The 23206-nt window shown below is 46.0% G+C and overlaps 1 protein-coding gene across 4 annotated transcripts in view; it reads right to left on the bottom strand.

Moving 5' to 3' along the window:
• The window catches only part of LOC138566734 (sprouty-related, EVH1 domain-containing protein 2-like), a 654794-nt gene extending 644182 nt beyond the window's left edge, over positions 1-10612 (bottom strand). For all 4 annotated transcript variants that reach the window (XM_069644362.1, XM_069644363.1, XM_069644361.1 and 1 more), the window contains exon 1: positions 10397-10612. In XM_069644362.1, coding sequence (XP_069500463.1) covers positions 10397-10407 — 11 coding nt within the window. In that variant the 5' untranslated portion in view covers positions 10408-10612. The remainder of the gene's footprint in view (positions 1-10396) is intronic.
• Positions 10613-23206: the final 12594 nt, after the last annotated feature.

Here is a 23206-nt window from a genome sequence, read left to right as displayed (position 1 = left end):
CATCCGCTTTACCATTTAATTTCCCAGGTCTGTATGTCACTACAAAGTCAAAATCCGCAAAAAATAATGACCAACGTAACTGTCTGGGAGTAAGAGTCTTAGCTGACTTAAGAAAAAGTAAATTTCGGTGATCAGTAAGCACCGTGACAGGATTTCTGGCACCCATCAAAAAATGTCGCCATTCTTGAAATGCAGCTTTTATTGCAAGTAATTCCTTATCCATTATTGAATAGTTACTTTCTGCGGCAGAAAATTTCTTTGAGAAGAATGCTATTGGATGAAGCTGACCAGTTTCTTTATGCCTTTGAGATAAAATAGCTCCAACTGCAAAATTAGAAGCGTCTGCTTCTACAAAGAATGGTTGTGTTGGATCTGGGTGTAAAAGAATAGGACCAGAAATAAATCTATTCTTCAAGGTGTTAAAAGCTTCTTCCGTTTCTTGATTCCAAAGAAAAGGTACACCTTTTTTTAAAAGTCTAGTGATAGGAGGAATAATGGATGAAAAATCTTTGATAAATCTCCTATAAAAATTAGCAAAACCTAAAAAACTTTGCACTTCCTTGATCTTAGTGGGAGTCGGCCAATCTTTCACTGCTCTGACTTTTTTTTGATCCATTTCCAACCCTTGAGGAGAAATCACGAAACCCAGAAACTCCACCACTTCAGTATGAAATTGACTCTTATCAAGACTAGCAAAAAGATGATGATCGTGTAACTTCTTCAAAACTTGTCTTACATGTTGATAATGTTGCTCCAAATTATGTGAAAAAATCAAAATGTCATCAATATAAACTACGACAAAAAGATCTAGAAATTCTTTCAAAACATCATTAATAAAGAATTGAAAAGCCGCTGGAGCATTACATAATCCGAATGGCATCACAAGGTATTCAAACAAACCAAAACGTGTTTTGAAAGCAGTCTTCCACTCGTCTCCCTCCCTAACCCTAACCAAATGGTAAGCTCCTCTCAAATCCAATTTAGTAAAAATGGTTGCTCCTTGAATTTGGTTTAACATTTCTGGAATCAATGGCAAAGGATAGCGATTCTTAACAGTGACTTTATTCAAAGATCTATAATCAATGCAAGCTCTGAGCTTCCCTTCCTTCTTGGGTACAAAAAACAATGGTGAAGCTGCAGGAGATTGTGAGTGTCTAATAAACCCTTTATTGAGATTTTCCTCAATGTATTCCTTCAAGTAATCATTTTCCTTCTCGGTCAAGGCATACACCCTACTACTAGGTAAGATTGCTCCATCCTCTAAATCAATTTTGCAATCATATGATCGATGTGGCGGTAACTCCCCTGCTTCAACCTCATCAAACACACAAGTAAACTCTTTATAACACTCAGGCAAAAAACCCATCACAGCTCCAATAGAATGTTCTTCAAATCCATTTTGAGCTAAAGCCACCACTCTTCCACTTTCAATACTCTCATCTCTGATCTCATACTTACAATTGAAACAATGTTCCTTACAAATTTCTGATCGAAAATCTAATATTCTTCTTCCCCAGTCAATTGTGGGATTATGATTAGTCAACCAAGGCATTCCCAAAATGATTTGTAGCTGAGGAGCATCAATAAGTTCAAAGACAATATACTCAGAGTGATCTTTAACCAGTGTCATAAACAAAGGAACAGTTTCATGAGTGATGGGTCCCGAGGTTAACTGAGAACCATCTACTGCTCTTACTTGCTCTACTGCTATTTTTTCAACTAATGGAATTTTCATAGACCGAGCCAATCCCCAATCCATAAAATTACCAGTTGCCCCTGAATCAATCATGGCTGGTCCTGATCCTTTTAAAACATCATCCAAGAATAAGGATACGTTAATTGTTACATGAGGTACAGCCGCTTGAAGGGTATTCGCCACCTGTTGAGATCGAGAAACATTGGACTGCCCTCTTTTGGGAGTGTAAGGACAATTCCCTAGAAAATGACCACTACGCCCACAATATAAACACAAGTGATTAGCTCTTCTCCTATCTTTCTCCTCTTTAGATAATGGTCCTCTTATTTTGCCTGACTGTTCACTGACTTTACTCCTTTCTTCCATTCTAGGTTTTTCAAAACGCTGACCCACCTTGACCTCTCCAAAACCCTTTCTACGTTCATTTCTTCTTTCTCCCAATCGAAAATCTATTCGCATAACTAAGTCAATTAAGGCATCACAAGAAGTGGGACGATCAACCATGGTTGATAAAGCGTCTTTAAATTCGTCCCTTAAACCTCTGTAAAATAAGGACGATCTCTTGTCCTCTGGCCACCCTGTTTCCAAAACTAGAGCTCTAAAAGCTGTTACATAACTCACTAAGTCCTTATTTCCTTGTTTTAAATCTAACAGTTCCCCATCTAACTCTTGTGAAATCATTCTTCTTCCAAACATCTTTCGAAACTCTTCTTTAAATAGAACAACATCTTTCAAAATTGGATTCTCTTGAGCAACCAAAAGAACTGCCCAAGATGATGCATCCCCAGTTAAATAAGATAACATAAATGCAACTTTAGCCATGTCAGTTCTAAAACTCTCAGGACGACACAAGAAATGTAACTCACACTGTGTAACAAAAGTTGAAAATGTTTTAACATCTCCACTAAAACGTTCTGGGGACGCTAAAGGAACTGATGTCTGACTCAAAATGTGTCTTCCTACTCTATCTTCATCTCTCCCGTCTGCTCTTTCCAGAACTGGGGGTTGTTGTTCACTGTTCCCTGTGGCTCCCAACTCCGAAGACAATCCTTCCCCAGAATACCCTACTCTCTGGGTTCTAGATTCCCCAATGGATTCTTGAATCCGAGTCATCTTAACTCCCAACTCCTCCACCTTTTTATGTAATTTTGAATTCTCTAAATGAGAAACTCTTAATTCTTCTCTCAGTTCTTGGATTACTTCTCCCAACTGTTCCATGATGAAATCTGTGAGACTCAACAAACCAGGCAGACTATTTTTTGGCCTTTCATCTGTCCGGTCCTGGCGTCTGCGTCTGCAGGAGATGCTGAGCCCCACAGATCTCTCAAGAACGTTTGATCAACAACTGTCTTAAACCCAGTTGAAGAACTAACACTCCCAAGGGAAAAGGGGAAGTGGAGAAAATAACAAACGACAGACGCCTACTTCTGGTGGGCTGCAATCTGTAGAAGGAGACATTAATGTTTATTAAATAATGAAGACATGCATTAAATTAACTCAATCTCTAAATATCAAATAATTTAATATCTAAACCCATACCTGTCCAATCTCCGAAATAACCTTGGAGATTAATTAACTTCTTTTTCACAAAGACCCATTGAGAATTTATCTTGCACAGTCAATGTTCAATTTCAGAAGGGCAATGTGAATTTAAGAATGCATTTTGTTCCTCAACCAAAAATGCTCAAAATAATGAGTTCAAGAATGTGCAATCTTCTTAAATTAAAGAGGAAATCACTTTCGAGTGTTCATTCATTCAATTGCATTTCATCCTTTCTCAAGCACATTGTATTCCTGTTCAGATGTTCCTTTTACTTTAGTAACAAATGCGCAATTAAGAGTTCAGATGGTATTTTAAAACTTTAAACAAGAACAATAAGAATGAATTCAGATCCTGTTCAACCTTTGAAGCACATGCGCAATGCTAATGGAATCCGAAGCTTTGCTTTTGACTTAAGCACTGTAAATGAGTTCAGATGCTGTTTACCTTTTGAGCACATGCGCAATGCTAACGAAAACAACTGCTTTTGCCTTTGACATGCGCACAATAGACAAGTTCAGGCGCTGCCTTATCCTTCAGAAAAATGTGCTATGCTCATGAAATCAATGTGTCTTTACTTTCCACATGCGCACAGTGAATATTTTTAGAAGCCACCTTATATAATGGCGCGCAAGCGTAATTAAAAGCCTTATGAATTCAAGTTAAACAACATCAAAAACTTAGGCTCAGGTATTTTCCTTAAGCAATCTTCATTCACGCAACCGTACTGAAACTGACAGACTTGAAATCAGATCAGATACGAGACACAGCAGTAAAACAAGGACACTTCTCCTTTGCGCATGCGTGAAACAAAAATGAAGGCTCTGAAGCACTGATCTAAGAAAACTGCGCAGTTAAAATTCCAAACGCTTCTTCCTTCAGTACAATGTCAGAAATTCAAAACCGTGTCAATTACACAGAGTCATAAAAGTCAAGCAGATTTTTGAAGTAAAATGAAACGAATCTAAATACCTAAACTAAATAAATACCTAACATGAATAAAGTGATAAAAATAAAGCAACTTTTCTCCAGCTTGAGAAAAAGCGACGCTCCCACCAAATTATCAGCTGAGCTTGTCCCACGTTGACCAGCTTCTCAGGAAACAATATTTATCTTTGTAAACTTCACCAGAATCTCATCAAAAGGCCTTGACGCAGGAACTTAATCAAAACAGGACCTTCCTTCTTGAAGGTGAACAATGAAAGGCAGTTTAGAATTGTATGGAAGGTCAGAGGTTCATGAAACTTCCAATCAGGAACTGGCACTACTGCCACCATGTTGGTTTGGGGAGTTAGCACTCTGATGAACAGAAGTTAAGATCAACAACCCAAAATCAGATTAAAACAATAAATTAATTAAATCTATAATCTAATTTCATTTACAAAGTACCCCTACCTAACCTGGGACCTGACAATTTCCACGCCACAGTGGAGACTAATGATGACAGCAAGTTGGCCACCTTGCTGTACTGCGCTGGACCAGCCGTGCATGAGGTATTCTTGTCACTCCAGCCACGTGATGTCTCATATGCGGCAGCAAAGGATGCTCTCCATGATTACTTCCTCCCCCTTGCAAACGCTGATTATGAGAGGTTCCTCATGGGGGCAGCATGCCAGAAAGATGATGAGACACTTGACACGTTCTATGGGAGGTTGAGAAGGCTGGCAGTGCCATGTGCATGGGTGGATCCAGACACCATGATCAGGAACCATCTGATCCAGGCATGCACATCTGGCAAGTTGAGAAGGCAAGTCCTGAGGGAAACTGGCATCACCCTTCCATGCATTTTGGAGCTTGGGCGGTGCCAGGAGGTTTCCGACCTGAGGGTGTCCCGAATGGAAGCGGCTGTGCGCTCCAGCAAGGCAGAAGAGGTCTGTGCAGTAGGTCGTGGCAGGGGAGCCAGACGCTGTGGGGTGAACCAACGAGAAAAGGGGTTGGCTCCTGTCAACTTGTGCTCCAAGTATGGATACGACATTCCCGATCCAGTGGAGGGCCCAGCAATGGGAAATACATGTGGCAGGTGTGGTGGTACTGACCACTATGCAAGAAATTGCAGAGCTACTTCCCCAGTGGTAGTTCCCTGAGGTCCAGTGAGGGCTGGGTTCTTCCGGGAGCAGCAGTGCCCATCTAATGTTGCTCAAGTGGATCAGGCAGAGGACAATTCAGTCTAGGATGAAGACGAGGAGGAGGAAGAAGAGAACCTCTTCTTTGTATCCAGCATAGGTGGTATCGAAGGCAAAAACCAGATGGCAGCCCCGATGCCTGGTACAGCTGAACGAATCCTCTGTGCTGATGCTGGTGGACACTGGGGCATCGAAGAACGTCATGGCCGGCGAACACTGTGATGCCATGATGTGCCCTCCAGCCCTGACCAAGCCCAAGGCTTGCATTTTCACTTTTGGAGGTGCAGACCCCATCCAATTGGACGGTGTATTCATTGCAGACGAACAACATGGTGGGTCGGCGAGAAGGGCCCGATTCTATCTGACGCCTGTGAGCAGCAACACCCTGCTGAGCTGTGCGGCGGCCCGAGGCACTGGGCATAGTAACCTTTGCGTATTCCGTATACGTTGATGACATTCAGATACTCCTAGAGAAACACACAACTCTGTTTGAAGGGATTGGGCGAATGGTCGGTGATCGGGTGAAGCGACACATAGACCACCCAGTGCAACCTATTGCCCTCAAACATTGACGAGTCCCTTGATCAGCCCGTGGCATCCTAATTTGCTAGCAAAGCCCAGGGTTGCATTCGGATACCCAACACAAGTGAGGTGCATTGGCTACAGTGCAATAACAAGCCATGGTGTCTTGCACCCAGAGTGCGTGCACGCCTGTGTGTAGTCTACCCTCTGCCAACCTAAGACAATGGTATATAATGCACACCAACAACACGTGTCAGGGATACATCACACATAGAACGCCTTTAACAGTGCATTGTACACAGCACTGACAGGCACACTTCTGAGACAAGCCACGTATGCAGGTATATAGGGCTAACCCACACACAACCTTCCGTAAAGCCTTGAAGACTAAGCTTTTTGTTTGACTCATTTGTAGACTGTACTGCTTACTGCACCTCACATGTAACCTACTGTAAACTTTGTAACTGTATTTATCCATTGTACTGGGCAGCTAACTTGTAACCCTTAAGCAAGCCCACATACATATTCTTCTCAGCACCTCTATGCGCTATACAAATACTAAAATAAAATAAATAAAAAATAACACAATCCTTGGACGCATCATACACAGCACCTATAAAACCTGTGATGCATCATGGAGAGCACTGCCAAAGCTAGAGGTGCATTGTGTTCATTCCTCATCCAGTTCCAGTGTACATCACGCAGAGCAGTGCATCATGGACAGGGCTGCACTGCGAATAGCGCAACACTAAGCAGGGAAGCATCAAGTACAGTCCTGACAAAAGCCAGGGGAACATTGTTGACAATATCACCTGAGCTGGGATGCATCATGCATAGCACAGGTACAAGCTACGGGAGGGTAGGGCGCATAAGGCACAGCATTCATAGACGCTCCTGATTCGTTTTGCATGCTGCTTGTATAAGGCGGCTACGTATGGTAATTTAAGTACAAACAAACTGCGTGTAGCCACAACAAAGTATAGGTGTGAATTGTGTATATATCCTTAACATAATCCAGGGATACTCCATGTACCAATCAAGCACAAACCAAGGATGGATGATGCAGAGACGTGAGACAAGCAAAGATGTCATCATGACCGTGGCCAGCATACACAAGGGTTGCTTCCTGCATAGAGCCAGCATAAGCCAAGGATCCACTGCATAGAACATCAACACACGCAAGGAGCACACCACGCACAGTGCAAATACAAGCCGCCGACGAAATGTGCACAGCACCAGCAGAAAGCAGGCACGCATGGCGCATAGTGCCAATTTCAGGCCAAGGCAGATATTTTTGACAACGTCAAGACCATAGGTGGATAGTGCCCTACACAAGCAACAGCCAGGGATGCACCACACTCCACACCAACATTGCCAGGGTGTTTGGTATACATCACACAGACACAAGCCAGACGTGAATCCTTCACAGTTTCAACAAAAACAAGAGTGTTTGGTCCACATTCCAGAAGCAAGTGAAGGGGGCATGCCCGGGTGCGTGGAACTGAGTGCTGACAAAAGGCCCGGGCCGAACGTGCACAACACAAGCCAGAGGTATATTTCGCACACTCAATGCAAGATAGGGTTCCTGCGCAGCACAACCGGGGTGCGCCCTGCTCAACACCAACACTAGCCGGCAGTGAGGCCATGCACAGCGCAACACATGCATTTTTCTCAGCGGAGACACACGCTAGGAATGCCTAGCGCACAGCAAAGAAGCAAAGGTCATTGTGCAAAGCACTAGCTCAAGCCAGGGCTATATGTGTGCACAGTGTAGACACAATTCTGAGGAGTTGTGTGCTCACTGCTGATGCTGACACAAGTCGGGGTGATTCGCACACAATGAAACATAGCCAGAGGTGCGCCGTGGTAGGCAAATGCACAATGCTGGAGTGCACCATAGACAACACAGGCCAGGGGATCCGTCGCACACCGTGCAGACATACGCTAGTGGTCCGCACTGTACACACAAGCACACTAGCGCATGTCTGCACGGTGTGCGAAGGCCCCCCTGGGGGGTGCTGTGCACGATGCTCTCCAGCACTGTGTCTTTGCCTGGCACGGAGCACCTGTGGCTGTGTCTCATTGTGCGCGATTCATCTCGAGTTTGTGTCAGCGCTGACACCAGGTGTGAGAACCCCAGGCCCACATGAAGACTGCATCCCACCACAGCACAGTGCGTTGCCATGGGAAAGAGATGGTGACATGTTTGCAAAGGCGGGATGTTGGGTCCACGGCTTCAGTCTTGGGAGGAAGGGAATAGTTTGGGGGGTGTGGGGAATGAGGAACAACATCCGGCCTAGTGCCCAACCCTTCCCCCCTGATCTCTTTTGATAATAACCTCGTCTTGCCCCATCGCCCTCACCTAAAAACCTAAACGTTTTCCCATCAAGGGAAACACGCTCTCGTGCCCCCCACCACCCAACCTTGGAAGTAGCTTGGGAAATACCCCGTTGCTTCCAAACACAAACTCCTGCTTCCAACACCAACCCCTTTGGTGTCAAAGGGGTTCCGCGTTCCATAAGGGCAGCAGCAAAAATCCTGTCTGGCGCTGTACTTTGGAAATCCTATAAAATGCTCGCTTGCAGGAGTCTGTTTCCCTAACAGAGCCTAAGCGACAGACATGGCAGCCCTGGAATAACAGACTATAAAACACGGTGTGCCTTTATTCGCAGAACCGGGGTGGCGGCCGAATATTTCCCACCCCAGCGTTCCCCTCCCTGCCGTGTGCGGGCAGAAGGCGTACACGGCCGGGGATGGCTCCCAGCATCCTCAGTAACCCCCCCACCGGCGCTGCCTTCTTCCCTCCGCTTCTTCCCAAATGTCTGAATGGAAAACCCTGGGTAGAATTTTTTTGTGAATGGAGGGTCACGTGAGCCAGCTTTTTCCTTCTTTGTCTTCTTCTCGATAAACAACTGGCGAAGAACCGCGATAAGGAGCCTTAAAACATGTAAACAGGGAGCATACTTAAAATATATGCCCAAACGCGCGATGGCTGTATGAAGAAATAGGTAGTTACATAGACAGTTATATGCACAAAACGGCCCATGGGCGGATTACTAGGGGTATATCTATATATCTCTTCATGTAGAGTGATATATGGATAAATATATAACCATATAGGCAGATTAACGGGTAGGTGGGTGATTGACTACATATGGGTTCCATTTACGGCAGCTATATAGGCAGATGCATACATATACAACTGAGGAAAATTGATATTGATATATTGAGAATGGTGAATGATGGATAAATGTGTTTAGATATAGAAAATGCGATTTCTATGTAGAAAGATAGGCTGTGTAACACTGCCGGCACCCGGGAGTCACATTGTATCCCGGTGAATTGCCACAGCGTTGTGATAACGTTACAGGTTTATCTAAAGATGATGTATGTATAGCCAGAGCACGTACATTCATATAAAACACACAGAACGTCCTTGCAAGTCCCGCGACACCTCTGGATTGCTGAGAGAGTCGTGATCTGTCAGGACACCTCCTCTAGCCCCCCCCCCCCAAACGGGGCGGTGGTTGGACCCCCGCCGCCCCTCCACCTACCCAGGAGCGGATCACCAGCCTCGTTATCTGCCCCATTTTACTGTTTTTTTTATGAATGGCTCCAAATGCAAATAAGATTGATTCACAAGCAGAGTCCCCCTTTTTCCTGCCTCCCTTCCCCTGCGGTCTCCCACCTCTTCGCAGGGAGGCAAAATGGGATCCGCTTCCATTCATAAAAAAAACAGGGAGACGGGAGCGAGAAGACCAGGTTTCTTATGAATCGGGCGAAGCCCGCAGCCGGTGACATCAATAAGGAAGGCAGGAGACAAGAAAACATGGCATTTCATGGCCTTTTCGGCATCCTTGCTGGAGGTGGCAGAGGAAGCCTGGGGAGTGCGGGGTGTAGTGGTGTATCGGCGGCGAGGCCGCTTCAGGGCGCACGCCACTGGGAATGATAACTGAGACCATATAGCAGGGCGGCCTGGGGAAAGAAGGCTCGTCTGCATGCCACATCCGCCTCTCGGTCTCTGCTCGTGACATCTCACACACGAACCATTTCTTATCTGTGCTGAGTAGGCGGCACGCAGAAAAATAAACCAGGAATGGGAGGAAAACGCGTGGCGCCTATTTCCATTTCGCCATTCGTTTTTGGGGTGTTAGGCTAGAAGAGAAATTATGGAGATTAGACGGTGCTGGTAAAGGAAATCATAATAATAACGGGATCATGCGAGAAGGGATCCTTGGGAAAAGGGCGATGTTTCATCAAATAAGCTGTCATTGTTTTCGATTGGTGTTTATGGGGATGTTGGAGAGCATGAGACGTGTCTTGCCCGAGCCTGGGGGCGATGATGCAGAATAATAAATAAAGGGTGGAGATCGCCAAAACAGGGGTGTCCGGGAGTGGGCAATAGCGAGGCTGGTTAGCGACCTCTCTCTTGCACCCCCAGATGTGAAGCTGCGGTTATCCCTAGAGCCCCAAGTGAAGGTGGTGTCATATGCGCTGCCCGGAGGGTTCACTCACTCCTGGTCCATGGCTGCTCCTGCCTTCGGGGCCGCCTCGGTCTCTGCCAGGGTCCTCTAGTCGCCTAGCTCCTGGGCTTCGGCCTCTTTCCCCTCTTCCTCCATCTCCGCCTGGGTATCATGATTCCGGGGATGCTGCTGAGGATGCTGCTCCAGCATCAGCCATGTTTTCCCCTCCCCTCTTCTTCTTGCTGTGCTGGCTGCCCTGCCTCCGCCTCCTCCCCCTCCTCCCTGGGAAAGCGGCCTCTCCCTCCTCCTCGGCCGCACCTGCTGCTCTGGCTGCGGAGCCCAGGGATGGATCTGCTATCCCCCCCACCCCCCCCCGCCACTTCTTATCACTTGGGCTTCCTGTGCTAGAGGGCATAGGGCGGTGGAATGGAGCTTGCCCTACGGAGGTGGGCGCTGGAGTACCTGAGCTCCTGTGCATCGCTAGAGTCTGCACCTGTGTATAACTGCGCCTCTATATCCTCTTCCGCGGCGCTACTATATCCTCTGCACACAAACCACTATATCCTTCATAGTCGCTTCCCTCTCCAGTACACCTGTACCTCTCGTCCAAACCTGCACTGCTCGAGCCTCGACGCCTGCACCTGTCAATCCCCCCACCTGCACCTCTATACCCTTCCCACCTGCACATTTCTATTCTCCACACCATCACATGACTACCCCTGCACCTCTCTATCCCCACTTCTCTATCCCACACACCAGCACCTCTCTATCCCACTCACCAGCACCTGTCTATCCATCCTACCTACATCTTTCTATCGTCCACGCCTGCACCCGTCTATACCCTTCACCCGCATCTCTCTACCCTTCCCACCTGCACATTTATATTCTCCACACCATCACACGACAATCCTCCCCATGCACCTCTCTATCCCCCACACCTGCAACTCTCTGCCCCCTCACCGGACCTCTCTATCATTCCTACCTACATCTTTCTATCCTCCACGCCCTACTCTGACTATCCTGCTCCTGTGCCCTTCTATCCGCCGCGATTGCACCTCTGTCCCAGCCTCATCTATCCCCTACACATACACTTCTCTATCCTCCACACCAGCACCTCTCTTTCCCACGCGGGCCCTTTTGTTCGCCATAGCCTCGCCTCACTATCCATGCCGCCTACACCCGTCTATCCGCCTCAACTGCACCTCTCTACCTGCCTCACCCGAACCCCTGTATCAGTTTAACCTACACCAATCTATCCACCCCACCAGCAACTTTCTATTTACCCATATGTGCCACTCTATCCTCCACCCATGCACCTTTCGAGCCTCCACACCGGAACCTCTCTATACAGCCACCTGCACCTCTCTGTCCGCCACATCTGCACTTCCTGAGTTTGTACACCTGCTCCTCTGTAGAATGTACACCTGCTGCTCTCTTTGCTCTTCACTGTCTCCTCTTGAACACCTGCACCTTTCTAGCCCCCGAACTGCACGCCCCATCCTCTACGCCTGTTCCCCCTCTTCTACACCTATCTGTGCTCTCCACCTACACCTCCCTCTACTGCACACCTGCTCATCTCTACAATAAACAGCTGCATACACTTGCATCACACTCTCCTGAATCTCTCTGTGCTCGACACCACCCCCCTGCACACCCCTTTGTATTACCCACACATGCTCTTCACCTACATCTCTCTATTCTGTGGGGTGCATTTAAAGGTCCCAAACAGAAGTCCCTTTCACACGAATGCCAGGTATTTAAACACTGCAACAAATACAGTGGCTTTTGGCTTTTGCTTTTGTTTTTCACATGAATGGCAGACATTTAAACACTGCAACAAAAATGGCCTGGCTTTTGCTTTTGTTTTTCACGTAAAGTTAAAGAGCCATGTGGAAGGGAGCCTACCTGTCATTATCAATGGACAAGCAGCAGTTTAATTTACAAAAGGAGGAGGAATGGGGAAAAAAAATCACTGCTCACAGAAAAATGGCAGGAAAACAAAACATGATGTGTGGGTTGACAAAAAAAATGTATATTATGTTTCACCCACAAAACTCCAAGAGACACTTAGGGCCTCATTCGAGTCCTGCAGGCAGAGGTGTCATTCCCGCGAGGTCTGACCTGGCGGGTTTAACACCACCCGCCTGCAGGCGGACGTGGAAACACCGGCACCATCACAAGATGGTGCCGGTGTTTCCACTTCTCCATTCCCATGGAGTCCTATTGGACTCCATGGGAATGTGGATTTACCGAATTCCGCCTCTGGAATTCCCGGGTCACCGGGGTCATAATGCCCTGGTAATTCCGGGAATCACGGAGGCGGAATGGTAATACGAGTCTGGCGTTAACCTGCCGGAAGAGACACTTAGGGCCTCATTCGAGTCCTGCAGGCAGAGGTGTCATTCCCGCGAGGTCTGACCTGGCGGGTTTAACACCACCCGCCTGCAGGCAGACGTGGAAACACCGGCACCATCACAAGATGGTGCCGGTGTTTCCACTTCTCCATTCCCATGGAGTCCTATTGGACTCCATGGGAATGTGGATTTACCGAATTCCGCCTCTGGAATTCCCGGGTCACCGGGGTCATAATGCCCTGGTAATTCCGGGAATCACGGAGGCGGAATGGTAATACGAGTCTGGCGGTAACCTGCCGGAATTTCAGGCACAGTTACGACTGGACTCTCAATGAGGCCTTTAGTCTTCAGGAAAAACCTGTTTCTGGCTGAGGGCAAAACTTCACAAAGGAAAACCCCGCTTTCAGCGTGGATGTCGCATCTCCCATTTAATGACCCCGCAACAAAATTTGGTGCTGCTAAAGGCATCAACATTAAGTATTCTCCAGACCTGCTGGCTAGTGTACTCCGAGACCACCGGCCGGCCCATAGAGCCGAGGTTTTCTCAGAAGTACTTTAAGACGAGATAGCTGCATGCTTGAGATGGATGGTGTGCAGATTCATTACTCCAACACCAATCAATAAGGACAACTCAATGGTTTGGCAAAGAGAGTCCGTTTAATGACAAGTACAAAAACGGGGAGTCATGGATATCAGCAGTGATACGATCATCCTTCTCGCTTCAACTCCAACGAACTTCATACAAGTTGTAACATTTATACTCAAAACTCGTCATAATTGATGTTTAACACTCAAATGTTAACATGAAATTCTATTGGTTGGAAAAAGGTAACTTTACTATAGGTACAATATCTGTATATGGTAACGGAGTGAGGGGATTGGGTAAACACTTTCAGGTGGGCATCTAAGCCCTTCCTTCAAAAATGACTACTGCGAATGTCACTAAAAGTACGACGTCCTATTGGTTTTACTAACTATAGGACCCTAGATTATTTGGTCCATTGTGATTGGGTTGGCACCAACCCCATGCATACTTTTACACTTTGCTTAGCAGCACACAAAATGGTCGGCCAGGTGCTGGTTGCCCCTTAGGTACCCGGCCTTCCTCCGATTATGGTTAAAATCAATCATTACTTTAATAGCCATGTGTTAATTAGCTCACTGTGGTTGGCCTCAAAACTGCATCTTCTGTCTGGAAAGGTTCTGATATCTCTGCTTGGTCCGGTGCCAAGCGTAGGTGTGAACCCGTGCATCTTCTTGCTCGGCTGGTCACGTGATTCCCACACTGTGAATTTGTCTCGTTTCTCTCAATTTGTGTATTTGATTTTCGTTTCACCCGCCACCTGCCTTGCCTTATTATCTCGATCCTTCAGAGGCAGGATATTCTAGTCTTAGTTTCAATTAAAAGTAGCTACTGTTCATAGCTTCTATTGGTATCACCTTGGCTTCCGTGACACGAGCTGCCTCTGCCGAATTTCAATTCAGCCGTCTCTTCTCGTTTTGCTAAATATGAATCTCTGCTCATTTGGCCTTTAGTAACCTGGGTTGGTTCTGCTTCCTTTGCAAAGTGGAAACATACTTATAATAAGGTACTTCGTTTGAGGTAGATTATGTATAATGGCGCTTGCCACACTAGTTTTCTACTTAGCATAGCAAGCCACACTGTTTCCTTAGCTTTCTTGCGGTTCCAAGCATATTTACAGGTGTAAACTAGTTGAATATCTTCAACTTGATTACAGCTTGAACTTCTTTGTATTTCAACATCATTCTCCCCCTTTATGTTCACAATATCTTTATTCATGGCGTTTCGTCTCTGTGTGTCATTTTTTGGTTGTCATTTCTTCTATCTGCACGTTAGTCCGGGCCCTCGTGATGTCACCATTTGTCTTCCTTTAAGGCCTTTTTGGTTTCTTCCGGGACAGTATTTAGGCAATCTTCATTTCGTTTCATTTGCTAAAAGGGTTTCCTCAATGGATACCTTACTGTCCTTGGTTTACTTGGTATCAGTACTTCAATAGGTGTTGCTCTTCTAATAGGCACTGGGTAGTCCCCCACTGCGGCTCTCTGCTGGTTTATTTGCTCATCATACGTTACATATTTTGGTGTGAATGTTCCTGGAACTTCAAAATGGGCAACTGGAATGCAGGCTTTATTTGAGACCTCGTCTACACTAGAAAAGCAGGGACTTCAAAGAAAGCCATCCTTGGCTGGAGCATGACTAAAAGATGTGAAGACTGGGGGCACCAACTTCAAAGAGACTCATAAAAAAACCTCTGGTCCCAGGATGGGCCATGGAGACAGATGACTGTGCTGGATGAGACAGACCTCCAATTTGCTGAACAGGAACACTCCCAATTAATTCAAAAGACTATTATCATTTAGGCATTTTGCACAGCAACCATACTGTGGATTGATTTCATTTTGGTACACATTTTTACGTAATTTCAAGGCAAATTTGGGGATATAAAATGCATCTACCTCTGACTCTGGGAACTGTAATGGCCAGTTAGACTAGGTTTCTGGCTAATCTGAACATGTTATAAATGTGAGAGTTGGTGAAAAGGTAGACAATGAAATTAGGGATATGTTTAATAATTTACATGGTCATAACTATTGTGCTTTTTATGGAAAGCCCTGGTCACACGACTAAAAACAAGAGGGTACCCGAAAAAACAACTGGAACAAACCAGAAAACGAGCCCGGAATGCTAACCGGGATTCCTTGCTCCACCTTATCGCAGAATTACCAGGGATCAGTGAAGAACGGATGACATGTGTTGTCATTCACGGCACTCATACATCCCAAATAAAGAAAATCATACGCAAACATTGGTGCCTAGCTCAACTGAATTTTGCTGCGGAACCCATCCTCAGGTTCTCATACAGGCGAGCTAAGAGGGAACACCTGGTGCATTCTCTTTATCAATCTGACACATCCAGTAGTGGCACAAGGAATCTACGCCCTTTGCAGGGACATCACCCCTGCGGCAACTGTGTTGCTGTCAGGGCTGGCTGGATTAGTAATCAGAAAGAGTATGTACATAGAATTGGCTGAGTAGTAGTCAGAAAGAGTTTGTACATATAATTAACATTGTGCTTGCCCAAGTCAAGATGGAGAGAAAGAAACTTAATCTGATTGGTTAAAGGAACAATGATATGTTTGGTTTGCCTGATTGGTGGAAAGGACAATGGGTTTGATTCTTGTGAGGTGCGCAAGATTCTAAACTGCCTTTCATCCATAGAAATTCAGTGGCTGGTTGTACATTAGTTAAGCTCCTTAAATAAGGCCTTTCAGAGTTCAGAAGATTTACCAAAGAAGTAAGAAAATCGTTTGCTGAGCCAGAGTGAACAAGAAGACATCAGGTGGGATCGTTTTTTTTAAAGGCTTTAAGATTTTCACAGTGAACTTTCATTTTTCATCAGAAAACTTAAAGAGTTAACACGTTTTAAAGTTTACTGAGAAAAAAGACATTTTACAGTTAAGTTACTATAAGGAAACAAGTTTGAAGACTGTGCGCTCAAGTTTAAAGTTGTTAACTACGTGTAATGTATTTCAAGACTGTTTAACGCGTGCGCAAGTTCGCGTGACGTTGTTGGCGTTTTTATGGGAGCGCGCGGGTATTCAGAGCGATAGAGCACGTGTCCAAATGAAATGCGCGAGTGGATTTTAGCGCGTGCACAACTTTAACGTGAGAGACGTTGCGTGATAAAGCGCGTGTTGGGTTGCGATAGAGCGCAAGTCCATTTTTAACTAAGCGCGAGTTGTTTTGAATGCGTGTACTATTTTTACGTGATTTACGTTTCGTATAACCGCGTGTGTTCGGTAGCGATAGAGCACGAGAACATTTTAACTAGAGCAAGTTGTTTTTTACCGCGTACACGTATTTTCACGCGCGTGTGTTTGGTTAAGATGCGCGTGTGTATTTTAAACACGAGGACAATTCTTCATGTTTGGTGATTTCATGTGTTTATCGCACACGCTTGTCAAGAAAGAATCTATACATTTTTATGTGTAAAAAAGAAAGCGATTCACACGCAGAAGGAAAGCAGCATTCAAGAAAGTTAATGAGTTTCTTTTTAATGTAACTTTATGCAAATGGAATTCAATACTTCAAAGAAAGACTGCATTTTACAAAAGCATTTAAAACTCAAACTTCATAGAGTTAAATGAACTTAAAAATCAAGAAGAATATCTAAGTCTGTAAGGTGCTTGCAAGGGTCATTACTTTAGGATTCTAAAGAGACTTGAATGGCTTGACACTATATGCACAAAGCAAGATAATAATTTACAAGATATTCCACACAGATAATTAGCCTCTAAGTCTTTTACTGAGGTTTAAGAGGTAAAGAAGTTAGAGTTTGTTTTAGAATAATATTAGAAAAGAAGTTTATATTAACATATAAGTAACCAAGTGTATTTGTTTACTACAGATACCAGAGCCTACCAGAAGGTTGCAGGGCTGCAGTGTCTCCGTTGTTATTTTCTCCAAATTCCCCTTTCCCTTTCTTGGGGTTCTCAGCTCAGCTTATACTTAAGGGTTGAGAGGTGAACTCCAGGTGAGGGTCTGTGGGGCCAGCATCAGCTCCTGTGGAATTCAGTCAAGCCAGACCCTGACAGTTGCCTGCAAATTCACAAAGAAAATTACATCTTTCCAAATGGGGAGTAGAGAATGGACACTACAAGCAACAATGTCATTTATTGTATACAATACCCTTGGGGCTTGCGATACATTGGCCAGACCACACAGACAGTCAATACCAGAATATCCAAACAATGGTCAAAGATCAGATGTAAAAATACGACAGCACCTCTTGTGAACCATTATTTGTCAGCCAACCACACATCAAATGACATACTCTGGTGGGTTGTTGAAAAAATCAAGGGCGGACAGGATATCCAACAAAGTCCCTTACAAAAGGAATCCAGGTGGATACATCATGGTGGATACATCATTTGGATACATATCACCATGGCCTGAATGAGATTTTTCAACCTATTACTTTTTGAGCACTGTTGTCAGATACACACACCATCTTCTGATCTTCCCGGAAAACTACAGGGATGCATTCTGTGTGGTGCTCATAATGAAAGATTATATCACAAAGGAATTTACCAATCAGTGACAGGTATATGCCCCTGGCCTGACACCATCATAAGTCTCCATAGGGATGGCACGATGGACAAGTTCGGAAATATTTTCACCAGAGGGCTCTGCGCTCAAGGCCGCGTAGTCGTAGTACCTCGAGGGCCGCCGTCGAGTGTTGATGTCATCCGTCGTATAAAGGGCCCGAGCCGTGCCTGTTGGTCTCAGTTCCGTTTTTCAGAGCTTCTGCTTCGTATTTCGAAATGGGGCATCAGTTCTTTCATTGAAAATATGTCTTCATCTTCAACTCCTACCACACCCAAGACGGGTTTTAAGAAATGTCTGAAGTGTGGAAGGAAGATGTCCATTACTGATCCTCACCGCAACTGCCTTTGGTGCCTCATCCCTGACCATCGGGGCGACGAGTGCGGTTTGTGTCAGGCGATGTCGAGTAAGGCTCTTAAGGAACGCCAAGGTAAGCCAGGGGTGGGTGAGGAGTCTTTTAAGTTTGCAAAAAGACTTGGGGGAGTCGAGTAGAAAATCTCGACACAAGTCGAGGCGGTCGAGGTCGAAGAGTCGCTTGAGGAAATCTTCCTACTCTTCATCTAAAAAATCGAAGAAGCAACATCACAGATCTTCTTCCTCTTCTTCCTCCTTGCCTGAGAGAAGATTTATTTCATGTCCTTCTAAGTATGATTCCCCTAAAAAATGGGAGGCCTTTAGGGCTCCAATGCTAAAGATTTTTGAGAGGGTGGCCTGACCCCCTCAAAAAGTTGCATGAAGAGCATGCCCCTGTCCACTCCAAGAGTGACCGAGGGAAAACTAAGACTAAACAGGCAAAATCTTATAAAAAGTTGAGAGCGTCCTCGGCCCAAGATTCTCCGGCGCCTCATGAGAGAAAACAAAAACCTCTGGTACACAAATAGAGGTTAACACAGGACAAAATGGCGTTGTCGTCGAAGTCGGGCATCGACTCGACGCGTCCTTCGGCGACTACGTCGAAGCCAAAAATGGCATTGGTACCTTCGGCCACAGTGTCGAAGCCTCCCCCGACGACATTGAAGCCATCCTCGATGACCTTGAGAATTCCTTTGAATATATTGCATCGACGCCTTCGACGCCTTTGTCGAGGAAATCTTTAATACCGATACCCACAGCAACACCTATGGCTAAGCCGAGATCAACGCCACCAGCTTTACCAGATAAAATCTTCCATCCTCAGCCCAGGCAGGAATTCTTTAAATCCATGTCCTCTATATTTGAGGAACACTCCTCTGATGAGGATATTACATCAATTGGTGTTAAATTTGGGACAAGAAAAGTTCCTGAGGAACTAACAGACCCAAATACAAAAATAGCTGACCTTTATGACTGCCTTCAATCGGCCAGTGGCCTAGATAGCTCCCCTGAGGTAGAATTTGAAAGACCAGGCACTTAAATCTACTAATGTAACTTTTACTTTAGCTAGATTTACATACACCCTGTGGGACTGTTTGAACGCAGTGGCTGAACACATCCCGGAGGGTGAGGAACAGGATGGTTTCCTGGCAATAGTAAGGGATGGAAAGGAGGCGATGGAGGAGTGCCTCAAGTCAGGACTGGACACTGCTGATAGTGTGAGCAGGTCCATGGCGTCTAGCAAGGTTTTACGCAGATTTGCTTGGCTGAGGAAATCTGGTTTCGCATCTGATGTACAGTCCAGGTTACTCATTATGCACTTTGACGGCTTGAGGCTGTTTGGCAACAAGGTGGACGAGAGTTTGGAGAAGCTGCAGACCTCGATAGGGGCAGCTAAATCACTCAGTGCCAGTATAAATCAGCCCCAACAACATTCATACGCAGGGTCATGAAAGCAAGCGTCCCCAAACAGCACGATCCTCCCCGCAATGAGAGACAATGAAGGACTCTCCCAAAATGGGAATAAGGCCAAGACAGAGTGCGGGTGAGCGTAAATGGGAGTTTATCAATCAGAATTGGGCATGCAAAGAACTCTGCAACCTCCGAGAGCGCTCTGTCTGACAATAGCAAAGACAGGCGTATATATTTACAAAAAACGTCATCAAAACCTACATACTATAGGGGGCACAAGTTCATTGGGATTGGGTGGCGACGACTAACTATAGGTGCTGCTGCGGTGTGGTTGGTCTTGGCTGGAGGACGTCACTGGTCACCCTCGTGGGTTGGGCTGGGCCTGGCAGGTCGGCTTGAGTTCATCCGGGCGGTGTTGGTGTGCTGAGGCGGCCTGTGGCAGAGATGAATGCCTTTCCTGACTTACTTGCCCTCTGCCATGCACCCCGCAGTCATTCAGTCATTTACAGTTCTATTTTCTTTAGTAAATCTTTCAATAGGTTAATGCAACACAGGAGGAATGCACCTTGTGAGGGGTCTGGAGATAATATATCGAGGCCTGGTTACTTGTGATCTGTTGACCGGGACCGTAGGTCGAGGGGCTAAGCTTCGGGGACTGGGGGCGGGTGGTACAGGTCTTTCTGTCTTGTTAGAAGTGGTTATAGATGTTTCGCTGTGTGTCGTCAAAGTGTTGGGTGTCCTGATTGCACAGGGCCATAAGTCTGAGACAGTCCGGTGGGTTGTGGGGTTTACAAGGGGGGCGCTTGAGTTTAAACTAAGGTTTACTGCTATGCTGTAAATAATGCAGGTGGCTGGCCGCGGCCTTGGGTGCTGCAGTGGGGTTACAAGTCTTTGAAGCGGCTCCAGTCAGGTCGGGGGAGGCGTGATAGCGCAGAGCGGGGCTCTGTTCTCATGTCTTGGCAGCCTTCTGAGGGAGGGAGGGGGATACATCGAGACCTTGTACGCTTTCACAAAGGTATCCCCCTCGTGTGTTGCCAAATATAGGTAAAGACATCGCAAACATTTGAATACTTTCTATAATACTCATTTAAAATCACTTCAAAACATGCATTTAACCTTGGCTGGGTGCGTTTCCATTATACCCAGTCCGAGCACCATTTTTGTACATTATATTCTAGCAGCTACAGTGTTTTAGTTACATGCATATACATTTGCAGTAAATGAGGTAGTGGTTAGATCAGTGGAGTACATAGAAAACGATCTGCCCCTGTACGTGACGGTGGTAGCATATGAGGGGTTCAGACATTCACACATGATAAGTGCACTCTAGCGCATTCTTGACATGAGTTCATAGTATAGTTGCATCCGCTTTCTCGCGTACTCTAGCAGCATTAGTTTTAGTTATGGCGCGAAACCATGTGAGGTAGGCTGCCCAGTGATACACGCAACGAACAGATCCCTGGAGCGTCCCTTTATCATTAGCATCCACCTGTAATGGTGCGGGCTCGCTATAGCTTATATCATGGGAGCATACTCTCTCATTTTAATACATTCTACAGGCGTGTATATTTTGTGGAAGAAAGAAATAATGCAAGAGGACTTGACATTCATATATACATATATATGTAAAGACTGTCTGCCATCAGAGGACCATTTTGCTGTTCATTTCACTGTTCAGGCCTGCTGGCTGGGTCATGCTGATAGTGATGGTACACTGCGGGAGGTGAACTGTTACAATGTTAGCGTATTGCGCTAGCTCATGTCCGTCTTGTTCGTGGGAACGTGCTCGCAGCGGATCTGCCAGGGTGCTGCGGCAACAGGGATGTTCTCCAAGGGTGGGGGCCGCGCTACAGTGCGCTGAGCTCACACCATCTTTACCGGGCAGAGAATGGTTTTTGGGCCTAACTAAATTTGTGTTGTAATCAATACATGTGGGCATTCGATACATGTGGGCAATGTCTCCAGTGGGTGAGCCCCCCACCACCTGGGCCTGAGTGGCATGAGGGAACGCCCAATGGGCCATAGCCCTCACCTGGGGAAGAAACGCAGGCGAGAGGGGTCTCCTGGACCAGTCCTCCCCTACATTTCCCCCCTTTCGTTACTAAAGTAACGAATTCTTTAATTCCTCTATCCTCCTACACTCTGCTTCGTCCATCACCGCCTCATCCCATGCAGGAGTTCCTTTGATAGGCATCCATGCTCTGCACACCCCCCTTAAACTCTCACCTCTCCTGGCGTATTCATCTGGAGTACACGTAAGATATATGCACCCACCATCTCCTTCCAAATCTACCCACACTTCCTCGTACCATTCTAGTATGCGGGGCTCTTTGATGGTGGTGTGCCAAAGCTTATCTACAATATCCTTGTCATGGTACATGGGCACCAGTTGGTACCTTGGTGTGTTGTCTACCCCTGTTTGTACTTGTGCTTCTTGCACCGTTTTTATTGTACCGTGTGAGTTGCCCATTGTCACCATCATCATTGCACCATTTGGTACTGCGTTAGCACAGACTCCAAGACCCACCTGGCATAGGCAGAAAATCAATAGGAGGAACACCACAGCTGGCATCAAAAATGTCATCGTTGTTCCAAGCCATGAGGGGACCCAGGAGAAGAGGTTATCGAACCATGTACTATCTTCTGCTCCGCCTTCCATCTTCATTTTTTCTCCTAGGTTGTGGACTGCTTCGATCACATGGGACAGGGAGCCGTTTTCTGCGTCTTCAGAAGGTACGAAAGTGCAGCAGGCACTTCCTATTTTTCGGCAAACACCGCCGTCCATCGCCGTCAACAGGTCCAGGACATACCTGTTTTGCATGGTCATCAGTCGCAAGGCTCTTAGTTCGACCTTTATTATGTTAAAACCTTCTTCAGTGTCGTTTGCCAGCTGAATTAATTCCCAGCGTGTTATCTGGAGCCATTTTGCGTTAGCCCTTGCTTGGACACTTGATACGAGCGAGGCAAAGAATGTTTCTGCTGAGCTGAATAATCGATATGTGTCTGGGCCAATAGTTCTGATGATGCCTTCGATATATAGTTTGATGCTCGTCTGTTGCGGGTCAGCACCTCTTCCTTGCTTCCAGAAGACAGGACATACATTCGTGGTTCTGCAGTTGGTTGGCCCACACTCTGTTGTGTGCGTTCCTGTGTCCTTTTGCTTCCATCGATGTGGCTTTCTGGTATCACCATTAGAGCTGAGTGCAGAGTGGCCATTGAGCAGCTGCCACTCCACGACGGGGGGAGGTGTAGGTATGCCTGGTTTCCACATACCCAATACGTGTCCATAAGGGCCGCAGTCCCTTTTCTTAGGTCTGGGATAGTGAGGGTTTTGTTGCACTTCTTGTTCGTTCCCATGGACGTTCTCCCCTCTCCTTTGAAACATAGTTCATAGTCTATTTCATTCTGCAACTTGAAAGGCTTTTCGATGGGCGTGACCCAGGTTAGTTTTGAAATGTGTTCTCTCCATACGGGTGTGCATGTTTCTTTTATCCATTGCAATTTCTCCGGTGCCACACCCCTCAGTGCTTCAGCTTTACACATTACTTCTTCATTCTTCCACTTGTTATCAGAAAAAAGTGTCCCTTCGATTGCAAAAAATGGTTCTTTCAGACAT

Source organism: Ambystoma mexicanum, chromosome 2p (genome assembly GCF_040938575.1).
Source record: "Ambystoma mexicanum isolate Mex_15411 chromosome 2p, UKY_AmexF1_1, whole genome shotgun sequence".
Lineage (NCBI taxonomy): Eukaryota > Metazoa > Chordata > Amphibia > Caudata > Ambystomatidae > Ambystoma > Ambystoma mexicanum.
The sequence above is the reverse complement of the archived record's forward strand: the minus strand, read 5'-3'. Positions and strand labels throughout refer to the sequence as shown.